The following is a 14,344-nucleotide window of genomic DNA, read 5'->3' on the forward strand; positions in this document are numbered from 1 at the left end:
TCATTACTCATCATATTTCAAATTGTAAATATATTTTTATTAATATAAAATTATCTGTATTTATAAACACATCTGCTGCTTTCTTGGAGATCTAGTAAACCTAGTACTTTTGAATGGGGCATGGATTGGGAGAAGAAAGAAAGGGGGTTTAAACGATTCCTTTTAATCTTTATATAAAGGCTACATAACACAAAACAGAGAGAAAATGAAACTGAAACATCAAAAAAACTTCAGCAGAGCACCACCTGAGTTATAAGACAAGTATATATATAAAAATACAACAAAATAATGTTAGCAGATTGTACGATCAAATTATTCAACACTGATTCAGCATACTAGAGGGTAGGATGAGGGCTTTTATAACAGAAAAAAAGGTGATTGAAAAAGGTTGTGTATAAAAAAGTTATTTTATTTAGTTTGCTGAGAAAGAGGAGAGGGATATTAAGCTGGAATTTACATTATATTGATAGATAGTGGGAAGGGAGAAGTATTATTCAGGGATATGAGAAGTTTGGTAGTTAGATTGAAGGAGAACAGGGAGGACAGCAAGAGGTAGAAGATCCCCATGCTGTTAAGCAGAGTTGAGGAATTGAGGAAGGAGTTTAATGTGAAATGGAGGAAGCTATAATATTAGATAGTAGGAAAAAGGGAAAACAAAGCTGCATGGAGAAGATAAGAATTTATAAAAAGAGGCTAGTTAAGAGTAATTAATATGATGAATGGAGATTCCTTGACATCTACATTTCCTGAAATGAGATACAAAGAACCGGTTGCATTAAAAAAAGGGCGAGTGGAAGGTATTTTTCTAATGTGTAGATGCTTGAAGAGCTGCGGGCATAAATGGGGAACTAAAACAGGATTGTGAAGTAATGTGAATGTATGTCTCTTTAATCCTAATAGGTGATTAATTCCGGTAGACTTTCTAACAGCTATCAGGTTAGGTACTCTTTTATTGGTATTCACAAATGCATTTTGGGCTTAAGCAACATCTAAGCTCCTCCTCAGTGTAATGCTACAAAAATTAAAAAAAACACACATTTCACAAATTTAACATGTGTAGATAATCTTTACAGACACAAAAAATTTTTTCATACCTAAGAAGGCAGAGCAGCACCTTTTAAATTTTTCGATACACTTATACGATACTCCTAGCTATGTTTATAATATCAAAATGTGTGTGTATGGGATGACAATACAAAGTTTCCGTAAAATTGACGATAAAATCCATAGAGGTACCCCTTTTTTCTAAAAACAGTGCTATAGTAACTAACATTTTTATAGGTTATTAAATAATAGTATACACAATTAATAACATTGTATAGCTTATGGGATACATACCAACATGACATTTTCCTAACAAGTAATTATACAATAAAGGTATTTTTTATTAAAACATGGTGTATCCTTTAAAAACGTTCGGAATAACTGTAATTAAAGTAACAGTTTTGCAAGTTATAAGTAAATTATTTAACAAATTATAGAGGCTAATACATACATTATATTTTCTTTTCTATTATCTCCAGTATTACATTTATAAACAGTATACGACACTTACATTAAAGTTTACTTTCTCCTGTCACGCCCTCTATCATATTATACCACTGCTCATCGTTTGGATTGTTCAGGATACATACAGAGTAGGTCATTCTGGTAGAAAAACAAAAAGGGATTGGAATTATTGCTTAATCTGTCTGGCAATGGATAGAGATTAGTTGGGAACAAATATGAGGTATTGAGTGGCATATATTTACAATATATAGTGTTAGAATCTGAGTTGCTTTTTTGTCACTATTGTGTTAATACTCCTGAAGATGGGCTAGAAAGCCTGAAAGTACTAGGTTTTAAAAGAAAGTTTTACATCACGATCTCTAAGGAAGCAGTTAGCTAGACATGTTTTTGAGGAATTTGAGTAGTAAGTAGTAAGTTTGGTATATTTGTATTTAACACAGTTAAACCAACTGTAGAGACCATTACAAAAGCAGTGACTAGCACAGAAGGGGGACGTGTCCGCCTTCAATGCATTGTTCACGGTCATCCAGAACCAAGAGTTACATGGTTTAGAGACTATGAAAAACAAACAGTTCTTAGAAGTAATTCAAAGTATGATACCAGTTACAGTCGTCAGAGTGAGGTTGGTTTTTATAAAATTAAATATATTTAAATAAAATATATAAAAGACTTTTGTCATTCAGGAAGCCAAAAAAAATTTATAAAAAAGCATTTATTGTAAACTTTCTCATCTCAAAGCTTAACGAGTAAAAAAATAATCTATGTTTTCTAAATGATTTCTTAATGAAAGTTATTCTTTTTTTATTCATTTTATATATTATACAGCGCCAAGATAAAAAAATTAATTTAAATTTAAAAAGATTTTAAAGAATTATAATTCAAATTATTATTTTTTATTCAGAATCCTTCTTCATATATTGCAAGTTTATTACTGAAAAATGTAACAAAATCTGAAGCCGGAAATTATTTCTGTAAAGCAGAAAATAGATTTGGAAGTTCAATATTAGGATTAACATTGACATTAAAAAAAAGAGAAGCATTAAATGTTTCAGGTAATTTTACAACAAAAAAATATATATATATATATATAAATTGTAAAGTATTCTTTTAATTTAATGTATCTTATTTTTATTTTTCAAAAGCCTGTTGCATTGAAAAAGGAGTTAGTGAACAATGTTTACCTGCTTGTGCATTTGATATAGATATACAATATGCCTTATCTAGACCACACTGCATATCAGAAATTGACAAATTAATGATGTGTGCAGCAGGTAAGTATATTAATAGAATATAATCACAGCTTATACAGATTTACAGATTGCATTTAAGTATCAAATTTTAATAACATCGTGTTAATATTTTCAAATCATAAATATGCAACTACAAGATTTAAAATTTGAATTTTTAACTTTTACCAAATTTTGTTGCTATTGTTTTAAATTGTTTACTAGTTTTAGTGAAAATCATTGAATTTTACACTAGCCAGTTGCATTTCCCTAATCTGAATTTATATGGCATTTTTTAAATTTCCAATAAATTCATTTAATGTTTTAGATGGACGGGATCATCAGCAATGCTGCAGACAACACAAAGTTCCGAGATATTGTATGAGGTGGTGTAAAGGGTTTCCTGTTATTCATGCTGATTTGTGTATATATAGAGCAGCAAGTGAAATAATATCTTGCTTTGAAGAAGGAAAAAGTAAGAGATAAATAAACATATTTTATTAACATATAATTAAACTATAAATAGAATAAATCATTTTTTTCTGCAGATGTTCTTCCAGGATTACCTGAAAATGTATTAATTAAACGGTTATCGGAAATAAGCGTAGAATTAAAATGGGAACCACCTACAAAAAATGCACAATTTGTTCAATGGTATAGAATATTTTGGAGGCCAGTTGGCACAAAAGAATTGTTTAGAGTAAGATTACAGTTCTTTGAAGTTGTTTATTTACATTAATATATAATATTTATTAATAATAATGACAATTTAATAGAATCAAACACGAGAAACTTCATTTCGAATCAATGACTTAAAACCAGGAAATACATATGAAATATTTGTTAAAGCTGGAAATCATTATGGTCAAAGTCAGCCAACAAATCCTAAAGTTATAACAATGTCTTTAAATGGTAAGGAATTAACAATAAAATATTATTTCAGTATTAAAATATTTCCATTTAATATCTTTAAAATATATTTTTTATTATATTTTATTTAGTTTTCAAGAACATATTTAATGAGAGTATATTCTAATTATATTTGGAGTGTTTTAATTTAATAAAATACAGTGCTAATCTGAACTAATTATTGTACGAGATTCTTCAGATTAGTAAGAGTGCAGTCTCTAATTCTATTTTGAGTAGTTAAAATTCAATATTTTATTCATGTTACTGTAGGATTCTAAAATAAAAATTTCCAAGTTATAATTATCTTTATAGTTATTTATTAATATATAAATAATCATTTTGAAATTAAAATTTTTGTGTTAAATCATTAGATTTGTGTTTATTTCATTAGCACCTTACATGTATAGAAATATCTTTATTATGAATATAAATATATTGTAAAATCAAAAACTCAGTTTTTTATAGATTACAGTTTAAAATAAATTTTCAATGCTTTCATGAAAAAATCAATTTCAAAATACTGAATTAAATACAATTAAAACATTGCATTTAATTCAATTTCTCAAGATATTTGAGATGTCTTATGTTTTAGTTGCAATACCTGTTTACAGTTTTAAGATAAAATATAAGAAACTATATAATAAGAGAGAGAATATGATGTGATTTCAATATTTAAATTTATAATAGATACCTATAACACAGTCATTTTATAATAATTCTGCAATAATTTAATTCATAATATTTAAACACAGACATTTGTTAATATAAACAACTATACGAAAACCTGATGCATTGCAATGACACACCAACAACTGCCGTAAATCATCGGGCTATAATTTGGAAATGCCGTATATCTCGGCTGATAAGACGATAGTTGAATCATAAAAAAAGGCCCCGAAAACCGGGATCGTCTTATAAGACAGATACAAAAAAATTAGATTGAAATTTATATAAATTAAAACCATTATACTAAAATGGACAAACCATAATTATTTACTAGCAGAGAGTAGTGTGTGTCCACAAAATAGAATAGGCCATATACGATGTTTTTGTGAATAATCAAGGTCATCATTACCCAAATGCCCAAATCAGTGTGAATGTTTGCAACAATCACAAGGCAGTGCTGCCAGATGAAAGAAAATAAAATTTGATGTTCTTTCAAAAAATTACGAATAGGACATAATTCCATATACTCTATACAGTGTTATTATCCAGACGATAATCACTGATTTAAACTAAATTCCTAGGCCGTTGATAGTTTGGGGGTCATCTTATAGGACAGATATATGCTAAAACTATAAAACTTTGACGAAAATTTATACCTTGTCTTATCTGCTGAGATATACGGTAATAATATTAAATTACAAATGAATTTACGGCAATTGTCAGTGTGTCGTGACATTTGTTAATCTGGTATCTATGGGACCAAGTGGTGTCAGATTACTGTACATTTTTGTATTTTTTCAAAATTTAATAAGTTATATGCAAATGGAACATTACAGACAATGCTGTACTTTTTTTACCAGCATACACTGTTGTACTACAGTGTATGCTGGTAAAAAATGCAATTTGTTTGCATGCTATCCAATTGTATATTTTTCATTTAGATTGTAATGTTTCAGATAAGAAACTGAATATAAATTTAATGTATTTTAAACTCTTTACATTTCAGAAAGTGACTCGACGTCAGCCATTAAAGTTGCTGTTGGAATAATTGTTACCGTTTTAATATTGGTTCTTATTGGAATTCTTATAATTTATTTCAAGTTTAAATATCAACCAAATGTAGAGAAAGGTGTTTCATTTGAGAATCCTACTTATATGAAAGAAAACATCTCTCTACAGGTAAGATGTAATTTATTTATTTCAAAATTTTTTGAAGTATACTTTGAAGAAATTTCAAATATAATTGATTAAATCATAATTTGAGAAACAAGAATTGTCTTAACTGCTATGTAAAAGAACAAGTTCACAGCCCTTTACAATTGTCTTCATTGCACTTCTTTTACATAAGACTGTGGCCAGACAGAGGACCAGGGTTCCTTTGTTAGCCATTTTTTATACCCCCATATCCTAAGGCAATAGTGTTGTCCAGGGGAGGTTTTCCTATAAGGCCAACCTACACTGTAGCCATAGGACACAGCAGTCAGGGGACATATATACAGAAGAAATAACAACCAAATATTTTCAGTATTATTTCGAAAAGGACATATAAAATGCTGTTTTTTAAATTTACATCCATATACATTAAATAAATTGAGCAGTACATTTACATTGCCCATCCCTACAGCTTGCACTGTCATGCTAAAAATAGCACAATAAGCACTTGTTATTTCTCTCTCACACACTCAGCATAAGCCACGTGTTAAAGACAATTCCAGATTTGGCATTACAATAGTATTCCAAGTGCTCATATTGCTTGACTTCTACATATCTACTGATAGTAACGATATATTTTACATACCTACTATTATATACTGTTTAGTTTACTCAAGACCATAAGCCTGAAAGCCATAAGCAGAAAAAATTGACTGGAGTGTTTTCCAAATTATAAGAGGGGTTGAGATTTTTATTACAAAACATAAAACATACACAACTTATGGCTTTTTTATGCAGCATCATTTAATATGGTGTAATGTAAGTTTGAAACAAAATGCAAAAGATTTCAATAAAATTCTATAATGTCAGATGAGAATCAATGTAAATCTTTTGCATTTTATGTCGATTTTATTCGCCGGTTTTCATATCAAATATGCCAAGTGAATAATTTGAACTAACCAAAGAAGTAATCATTATACTGCACATGGATTATATAGTCTATTTTGGTTTATTATTTTCTAATAAAAATTAATTAATTTATTAAAATAATTAATTATTAATCAAATCCATCCAACAAACAGCGATAATAAATACAAATACATCACACTAACCTTGTATAGCTTTGCAGATAATATTTAGAACGTAACACTAATGTTTTTGACCCATTTCTAGGGTCTTCTTCGGGTGTTCTATAAATTTTTCTGGTGTAAACGAAAACGTTAGTGTTACGTTCTAAATATTATCTGAAAAGCTATACAAGGTTAGTACAACATATTTGTAATTAATTATTATTTAAAATCTTGATTACTTCTTTCATATCAGATGATCATTTGTTTGGCACACCACCTATAAAATCCCAAATAATACAATAATGACCACTTGAAGAAATCTGATGGAAATTTTTTGTAGGTGTTAAAATGTGGATTACTTAATAGCAAATACTCTGCAGTTAAAAGGTTTTAATGTTACGCAAGTTCATAAGTAGTGTAGTAGTGTAGTTTTGAATTAAAAATATAATGTGGTTCAAAGATTATAAAGACTGTATTAAGTGCTTATATGCTTCAAAAAATAAACTATTACTTATTAAATTGAAAATTATAAATCGACTTCTGAGGGGGGCACAGAATTATGTGCTATGGCCTAGGGCATAGAAATATGTAAATCTGGCCCTGGTGTTGCCAATACATAACAACAAGACACTATTTTTAATAAAATCCATCTCAATTATTATGTTTAGGTATAAATTATAAATTGAAATAACATAATTTGAGTTGATAGCCTAAATTTTAAAAAGGCTCACCAGTGGCCAAGCGGTTCCATTCCCCGAATACTGGGAGTTCGGTCATGGGTTCGCACCTTGCCAGGACAGGCCGACCATGTGGAGTTTTCTGGGTTATCTTTATATCTGTAATGCCTGAATAGGGGCCAGTTACCCTTAAAAATAACCTTTCGGAAGACATCCTCCCTAGGCAGATCGCCCAAGTGTTGCGTTGCCGTAACTTAACTAAACAAACTAACTAAATTTTAAAATAATTATGATAGTAATAATACGTAATTTCTGTAACTAAGGCAAATTCAAATTGAATATGATAAATGATCAAAGTGCAAATGTTGAATTTAAATTCTATTTTGATGTTATAGTACATGTTTATTTGTTGCTATCCCCATTATATTTTGTTTTTGTTTTACAATTAATCTAAAACTTTTACTTCTTTTCAATTTAATTTTATCTCCATCTGAAGAACTTTTTCTGCAAAGATATTTCTATCTGTTCTTGTATTAATACATTTGTGTTATTCAATTTTAGTTTAGTTTTGATATTTGTAACAAATTAAAAGAACAAAATCAAATTTTTCATTTCATTTTCTCCGAATATAAAAATGTAATATCATTAAGTATATTAGTATATGTGCTTGAAAATAAAAAAAATATTATTGACATTTATCTAATAACTCTTGTTAGAGGATTGAATATTCAAAACTTTGTTGAATATTCAGGAGTTATTGCTACATTTATTAAAAGGCTAATAAGCAATATTATAAAAATATGATTTGTTAAAAGTTATTTTATACAAACTTCTGATTAAAATATCAATATTTTTAATATAAATATTCCAATATGTTAAAAATATATGTATATTCTTAGTCTATATGAATTTTTTTCTTAATGTAATTTACATTGTTGCTCTTTGTTAAATTCATAAAACTAATTTATGTAAAGTAAATTTACTTTTGCATATACAGTAGACTCCCCTATAACATGGGTTCATATAACATGGATTTGTATAACACGGCGAAAAAATTGCGATCGTGTTTGTATAACACGGTAAAACGTCATCACCGACTCGTGTTGCGACAGGATTGGTTGAATCTGGACCAATAGCGGACATTGCACAAACCGTTGAGTTTAAACGAGCACCAGACCTACTAAAAAACATTTATTATTCAACGGCCATAAAAATTATATTTTTATTAACGATGTCTCTAAAGTTAAGTTATTTTTCTGCAAAAAATTCACCGATCAGAAAACGCACCCACCGTTTGACGAGTTGCTCCGCGACAAAAACACGCTTAAGCAATGGCGTCGTCGAACGGTGCACACTCGGTAAGTAATTCTACAATTTTTTGTTTATAGCATAATTTATATGGATTATTCCCAAAAAATTATACATGATTTGGAAATGTTGAGTCGAATTAGTCTAGAATTGATAATTTTATGGAAGAAAACCTTTCAAACAGCCATAGCCCCTAAATTGCACACGTGCCAGGCTGCGATTGGCTCATGTATTTAAGTGACTCGTACAACACGGATTCATATAACATGGAATGTATCTACCATGTTATAGGGGGTCTACTGTATACTAGTTACATATTTTAAATGTAGAATGCATAATTGGAAAATAAATTCCTTTAAACATATTTGAAATTATTTCCTACTTATTATAGACATTTTTTAAAACATTAATACCAGATCTGTTAAGTAACTACATAGTTCATGTTTCTTTCTATAAAAAAAAATCTCTTATAATGATATTAAAGACGTCATTACAGAAAATACAATATTCTACTAAATTTTAGACTATATTTATATTTATTTGATATTTTAGTCTAGAGTAAATTTTATATTTATTTTGTATTGTTACTATAGAATACTGGAGAAGATAGGAATACAACTATTGAAAATTCTAGTGAACAGATTCAAAAGAAACAAGAAAATCAAAGAGCTGTGGCAAACATCTATGAAGAACCAAAATCATGCAATGGTCAATAAAATAAGTCTTTCATTTTAAAGACATATATCAGAATTTAACAATATGTACAGAGTTGTGATATTTTTCATTCTTCAGGAATTAAGTAAAATACAACAATGTTGCCAATGTTGTGGGTTGTGTAAATCTGATATCTATTTCCTTCTAAATGTCAATATTATGTATGTACAAACATTCCATTATAATGTTTATATAATTTATTCATCTGTGATGAATAAAATGTACAATATTAGTGAACAATGTAGATAAATTTTATCATTAATTGGATCTAATTTAATTGTACTTGGATAAACTAGAATTTTTAATCTAGAAAGTAACTAAATATAATTTAATCCTTACTTTAGCTTTTGGATTGATATTCTCATTTTATTATCAAAATGCTTAGTATTAATTCTGTTGGTTTTCTGTTTATAATTAAGAAATAATTATGATTCAATTATTAATATTTGAACATTTCCATAAAATAGATGTTAACAATAATTACTTTATGATAAATATTTTAGTCTTGGGAATATTATAATAGTTTATTTTTAAGGTGGATAAATTGGATAAATTGGATAAATGTCCACGATTAAAATACTAAAATTCATTTCCTAATTTATGATAAAGAATTGTTACATTCCATATATTCCTGGACCAAAACTTCAATAAATAGCATAAAGAATAACAACTAAATCCCTTTGTTAGCAAGCTTCACATCCATTATATATTTTTTAAAGATAGATAAATAGCTGCAGTTATCGTCTAAAACCCGTTGCAAAGTTAGTGGATTACGAATAGATAAGACTAAGTTACGACAGATAGGAATGGATTTTAGCAAAACAAATCCAAAACATGGAATAGATTTAGCACAAAGTTTACAATTGAGCAAAATAAAGTGAAGATTAGCTTTAAAACATTAAAATACATTTATTTATAAATCAATTTATTATCGAGATAGTTTTTCAAAAAATGTTTTATTGAAATTCTTATTTAAGTTTCTATGAGAAAAGGGATTAAATTAGCTTCAAAAACTTCTAAATAACTGTTCTTTTATATTTTTCTCATTTAAAACAAATTGTATTAAGGACAAATTTAAACGATAATATTAAAAATAGATCGAATGCTGAAAAGAAATTTAAAATATTCGATTTCTTGTAAAAATGACACAGTAAGTTATAGCTATTCAATTTATTTACAAATAGTTGAAAATCATTAAATCCTTTAATACAAATTAATCCATATATCTGAATTAGAAAAGAACAAAAGATACAAGTCTAGTATATGAAATACATAATATGTAACAACTATGTTCTAAATTGCATATCAATATCACTTCTAAGAATACAGAAAGAAAGAAAACACATTTTTGAAGGTAAATATACTTATTAAAATTAATTTTTTTCAATTTAATACATTATATTCATTTTTAAAGAGTGACATTTGCAAAATTGAAAAACTTTCTGTAATAATTAAGAGAACTTTTGACATTTAACACCTTAACAATGGTTGAGATGTAATGATTGAACATTTACTTCTATAGGAAACAAAATAAAGAGCAGCAGCCTACTAAATGAATGCCTACTAAAATGATTTGCTTAAGAAGAAAATCTGAATTAAGGATTTCTAGATTGTCTGAAAAGACTGCTATTTTTTAGTAATCAATATGGCCTTGTAAATTTGACTCAAAGACCAACCGTGTCCCGTTTAAAGTTTCTTTTGACTCGAAACAGGATCCAGATTATTAACATAACTGATAAAGTCAAAGTTTAAGAGATATTTTCTAATTATTATGATTAGAAAATGTCTTTCTAGCCATAATATTCAAATAATCTTTCCTTCAATTACTAGTTGAAAAGAAATAAGAAAATTCTAGAATAGTGTCAAAAGTAGATACTCAAATTTTTATATGATTTTGTTCAAACCATATTTTTAAACATTTTTTACAAAGACTGAATAGAATATATACATACGTTTGGCACTAATTACACGATCCTACGGCAAAATAGGAAACTATTAATATAAACGACGTAAAGAACTTGCGAGTTCAATTTTGATCAAAGTCTTTGTGATTTTTCTTAGACAATTTGGGTTGAGATTTTGTTTGTTATTCCTTACAGTAATGGGAAATGAAAATAGCCTTAATTTAAATTATCTATGGGATCAGTTGACTTCAATTTAGGCCAGACTTGCTAATGGTAGACAAAATTGCAGCATGCTATAAAAATCATGAGATCTGGTATTGAGAAAATCTCATTCACAAGATCAATAAATCATAATCCGGAGAAAACAATGAAGTCATATAAGAACAAAACCATAATCATTATATTAAACATGTCATATCTTAATAAGCCTTAGAGTATTCTTATTCCTAGTCTCTATAAGTTAAGTTAAATTTCTTAAGCTGCACCTCTAACAGATGAGCTGCCTCATGCTAGTTTTTTTATGCCACTTAGTATAATTAGTGTTAGAATATCATTTCTGAAAATATCAGCCTATAATCAACAGTTATAAGTAAAATTTTAATGTGCTGTCTTTTTTTTAAAGTTTATGTTCAGGCAATAAGGATGTCCTCCGTATCTGGTCGCTCCAATATCAAGTTAAAGGTACATGATAAAATGAAATAAATTGTAATCTTCACAATTTCCCTACAAATCTTAGTTGTAGATGTGATTTGTAAGGACAAGATGAAGAATACTGTGGTGTATAAAAACTGCTTTTTCTATTTCAGGCTACACAAGGTAAAATAATGAATTGGTCAATTCATAAAAATAAGCTTTTTTTAAACTCGCTGAATAAATAGTTTTTAAAAAAATGAACTTAAATGCATTAATGAATTTTATATTGTTGATGCGTATTTAACTTTTGTCCAAATAAGAGAAAATTATCAGTTGTGCCAATTGACACAATGTAAAAATATAATATCCAATTTGGGAAAATATACTTTTCAGTATATTTAAACAAAAATAGCTCTTTTACATTGTGTAAAACCAGTCCCTAAGATTTACACTATTAGAAATAAAAAAATGCTCAATTTTTAAAAGATTAGAAAAAAACAAATAGTCTTTCAATATAAGATCAGATAAATGCAAATTTTATAAGGAAGATTATAAAAATAGCAAAATTATATAATTCTACTAATAACCATTGAACTTCCTGCAACTCAAATTGTTCCCAAAATTTCAATAATCGCTCACTAGTGTTTATATTCACTTGTTTGGTAATCAAATGATTCCAAAATCTAATACTATACCACATTTTTTTGTCTTTGCTGATCTATTTTATGATTTCACGTATATGAACCATTTATTTTTGTCAATATATACTTCTATTTTTAATATTTGTTTTTGTTAAATTACTTTACTGTCATTAATATAACATTGAATTGTATAATATATTCTTATATTATGACTTTTTGTAAATAAAATGATATACGGTAAATAAAATCAGCAAAAGTATTAGATTTAAATTACAGCATGTTTCCTTGTCTTTTTTATTATTGCATATCTTGTAAAAGTAATAATTTGTTTGCTGTACAATTATTTTTACGTTGCAAGTGCCATTTTAATGATTAGAAATAGGAATTTTATTTCTATTTTCTCTTCAATGCTGTTAAATGACTAATTTATTCTCAATTATTTTCTTTCAGCAAATACACAGTACTTTGTGATATCTCATTTATATCATCATACATTAATAAATACAGTAAAAACCTCATTCAACTTAAAGCCTTTTTTGTTTCCAGTACTGCTTAATGATAAACAAAAAACAATAAAAGAAATAAAGGCTCTAAGTTGAATGAGGATTTATTAGTGAATAGTTGAAAAGAAAGTAAATAGTTCAACTATTTACTTTCTAGCCTAATTTGTTGGGAAGTTATTTCTCAATAAATACAGTACTTTGTTGCAAACTGATTATTGTATTTAAATGTAAAAGACACTGGCCATAAATTATCTAACAGATATGGGTGGGTGGGAATGTAGGTAAACACTATGATGTGTTACAAGGAGTGGAGGGTGTTTACCAGTGGCGTGCCGTGACATTTGATGACAGGGAAGCTGTGTTTCTGTAAGAAGCCGACTTCCAGGGGCAATCAGTTAATTGCGCGTCAGTAATGATCTAGGGTCCATTCGTACGTGCGTGGTGGAATTGACGAAGATTATATCAATCTTCGTTCTTTCTTTCGTCCATTGGATTGGTCACTCTCCCTCAATCACGCTTCCCGAGTGGTGGTCTCTGGTTACTAAGCGTAACGAGACTCTTACCTGGAGCCGGAGAAAAGCCAAAATACAAGATGAATTCGATCTTCCACCGATCGTAGGACGACTTCCTTCCGCGATTTATAGTTTCTGCCTGGCAGTTTGATATAAACAATGAGTGTCCGACTACAAACGTCTTTTACCTATGTCTTTTTAAACTAATAAATTTTTCTCTAAATTAACCGTTTTCTCCCCTCTTTCGTAACGGGTCAGACCTTTCCGGTACATGACATTTCCATAAAAGTTTTAAACAAATACTGGAAATGGCAAAAATAAACAATTTATGTATTTTAGTTGTAAAATATAAATAATACATACATAATACAAATTGATACGATACAAACAATGATCGAAAAACTTGTTTTTTTTTAATTTTTTATAAACTAATTCTATTCGGCGATTTTTTCCGCAAAGTCGTTAATTACTTTATCATAAAAATCGCTGGTCGCGACTCCATCAACGTATTTAAAAGCTCTTTTTCTATCGAAAGCAACGCTAGCGACGACAATTTTTCCTCTGACCGAGTGTTCCTGGCCAATGTATGAATTTGCTTCGTGGTCGAAAAACTGCGCTCAGCAGACCCACCGGTACATGGTACCGTAAATATTAATGATGTTAAATCATATAATTCTTTTAGTACGTCTTTGTTCGGATCGACATTAATTATAATGTGTTTTATGTCTAAGAGTTACTTGTCGATATAGTCCGGACACGAATATAAATATTGCGATTCGCTACGTAATTTAGATAAATCAAAAAATTTCCCGTAAAGTTTACTTAATTTAAAGAATTAAAACACGCTTGGAATTGTTTTTCGTAATATTAAAATTATTAACATCTAAAAGTGATAAAAATTCTAAAGATTTTATGTCTGA

General features: G+C 28.4%; 1 protein-coding gene and 1 long non-coding RNA gene across 5 annotated transcripts in view; one reads left to right on the forward strand and one right to left on the reverse strand.

Annotated features, from left to right (window-relative positions):
- LOC136972151 (Ig-like and fibronectin type-III domain-containing protein 2) overlaps positions 1 to 9,493 on the forward strand; it is a 38,802-nt gene extending 29,309 nt beyond the window's left edge. For all 4 annotated transcript variants that reach the window (XM_067266705.1, XM_067266704.1, XM_067266706.1 and 1 more), the window contains 9 exons: positions 1,950 to 2,131; positions 2,411 to 2,561; positions 2,652 to 2,780; positions 3,064 to 3,210; positions 3,284 to 3,435; positions 3,512 to 3,647; positions 5,317 to 5,489; positions 9,111 to 9,225; positions 9,310 to 9,493. In XM_067266705.1, coding sequence (XP_067122806.1) covers positions 1,950 to 2,131; positions 2,411 to 2,561; positions 2,652 to 2,780; positions 3,064 to 3,210; positions 3,284 to 3,435; positions 3,512 to 3,647; positions 5,317 to 5,489; positions 9,111 to 9,225; positions 9,310 to 9,320 — 1,196 coding nt within the window. In that variant the 3' untranslated portion in view covers positions 9,321 to 9,493. The remainder of the gene's footprint in view (positions 1 to 1,949; positions 2,132 to 2,410; positions 2,562 to 2,651; positions 2,781 to 3,063; positions 3,211 to 3,283; positions 3,436 to 3,511; positions 3,648 to 5,316; positions 5,490 to 9,110; positions 9,226 to 9,309) is intronic.
- On the reverse strand, positions 1,393 to 13,589 carry LOC136972152 (uncharacterized). The gene is made up of 3 exons (XR_010880291.1): positions 13,476 to 13,589; positions 1,556 to 1,647; positions 1,393 to 1,425 (listed from the first exon to the last, which is right to left on the reverse strand). It is a non-coding gene; the product is annotated as an uncharacterized lncRNA (long non-coding RNA).
- Between the last annotated feature and the right edge of the window lie 755 nt (positions 13,590 to 14,344).

Source organism: Centruroides vittatus, unplaced genomic scaffold, assembly GCF_030686945.1.
Source record: "Centruroides vittatus isolate TY-2023 unplaced genomic scaffold, ASM3068694v2 contig_2818, whole genome shotgun sequence".
NCBI lineage: Eukaryota > Metazoa > Arthropoda > Arachnida > Scorpiones > Buthidae > Centruroides > Centruroides vittatus.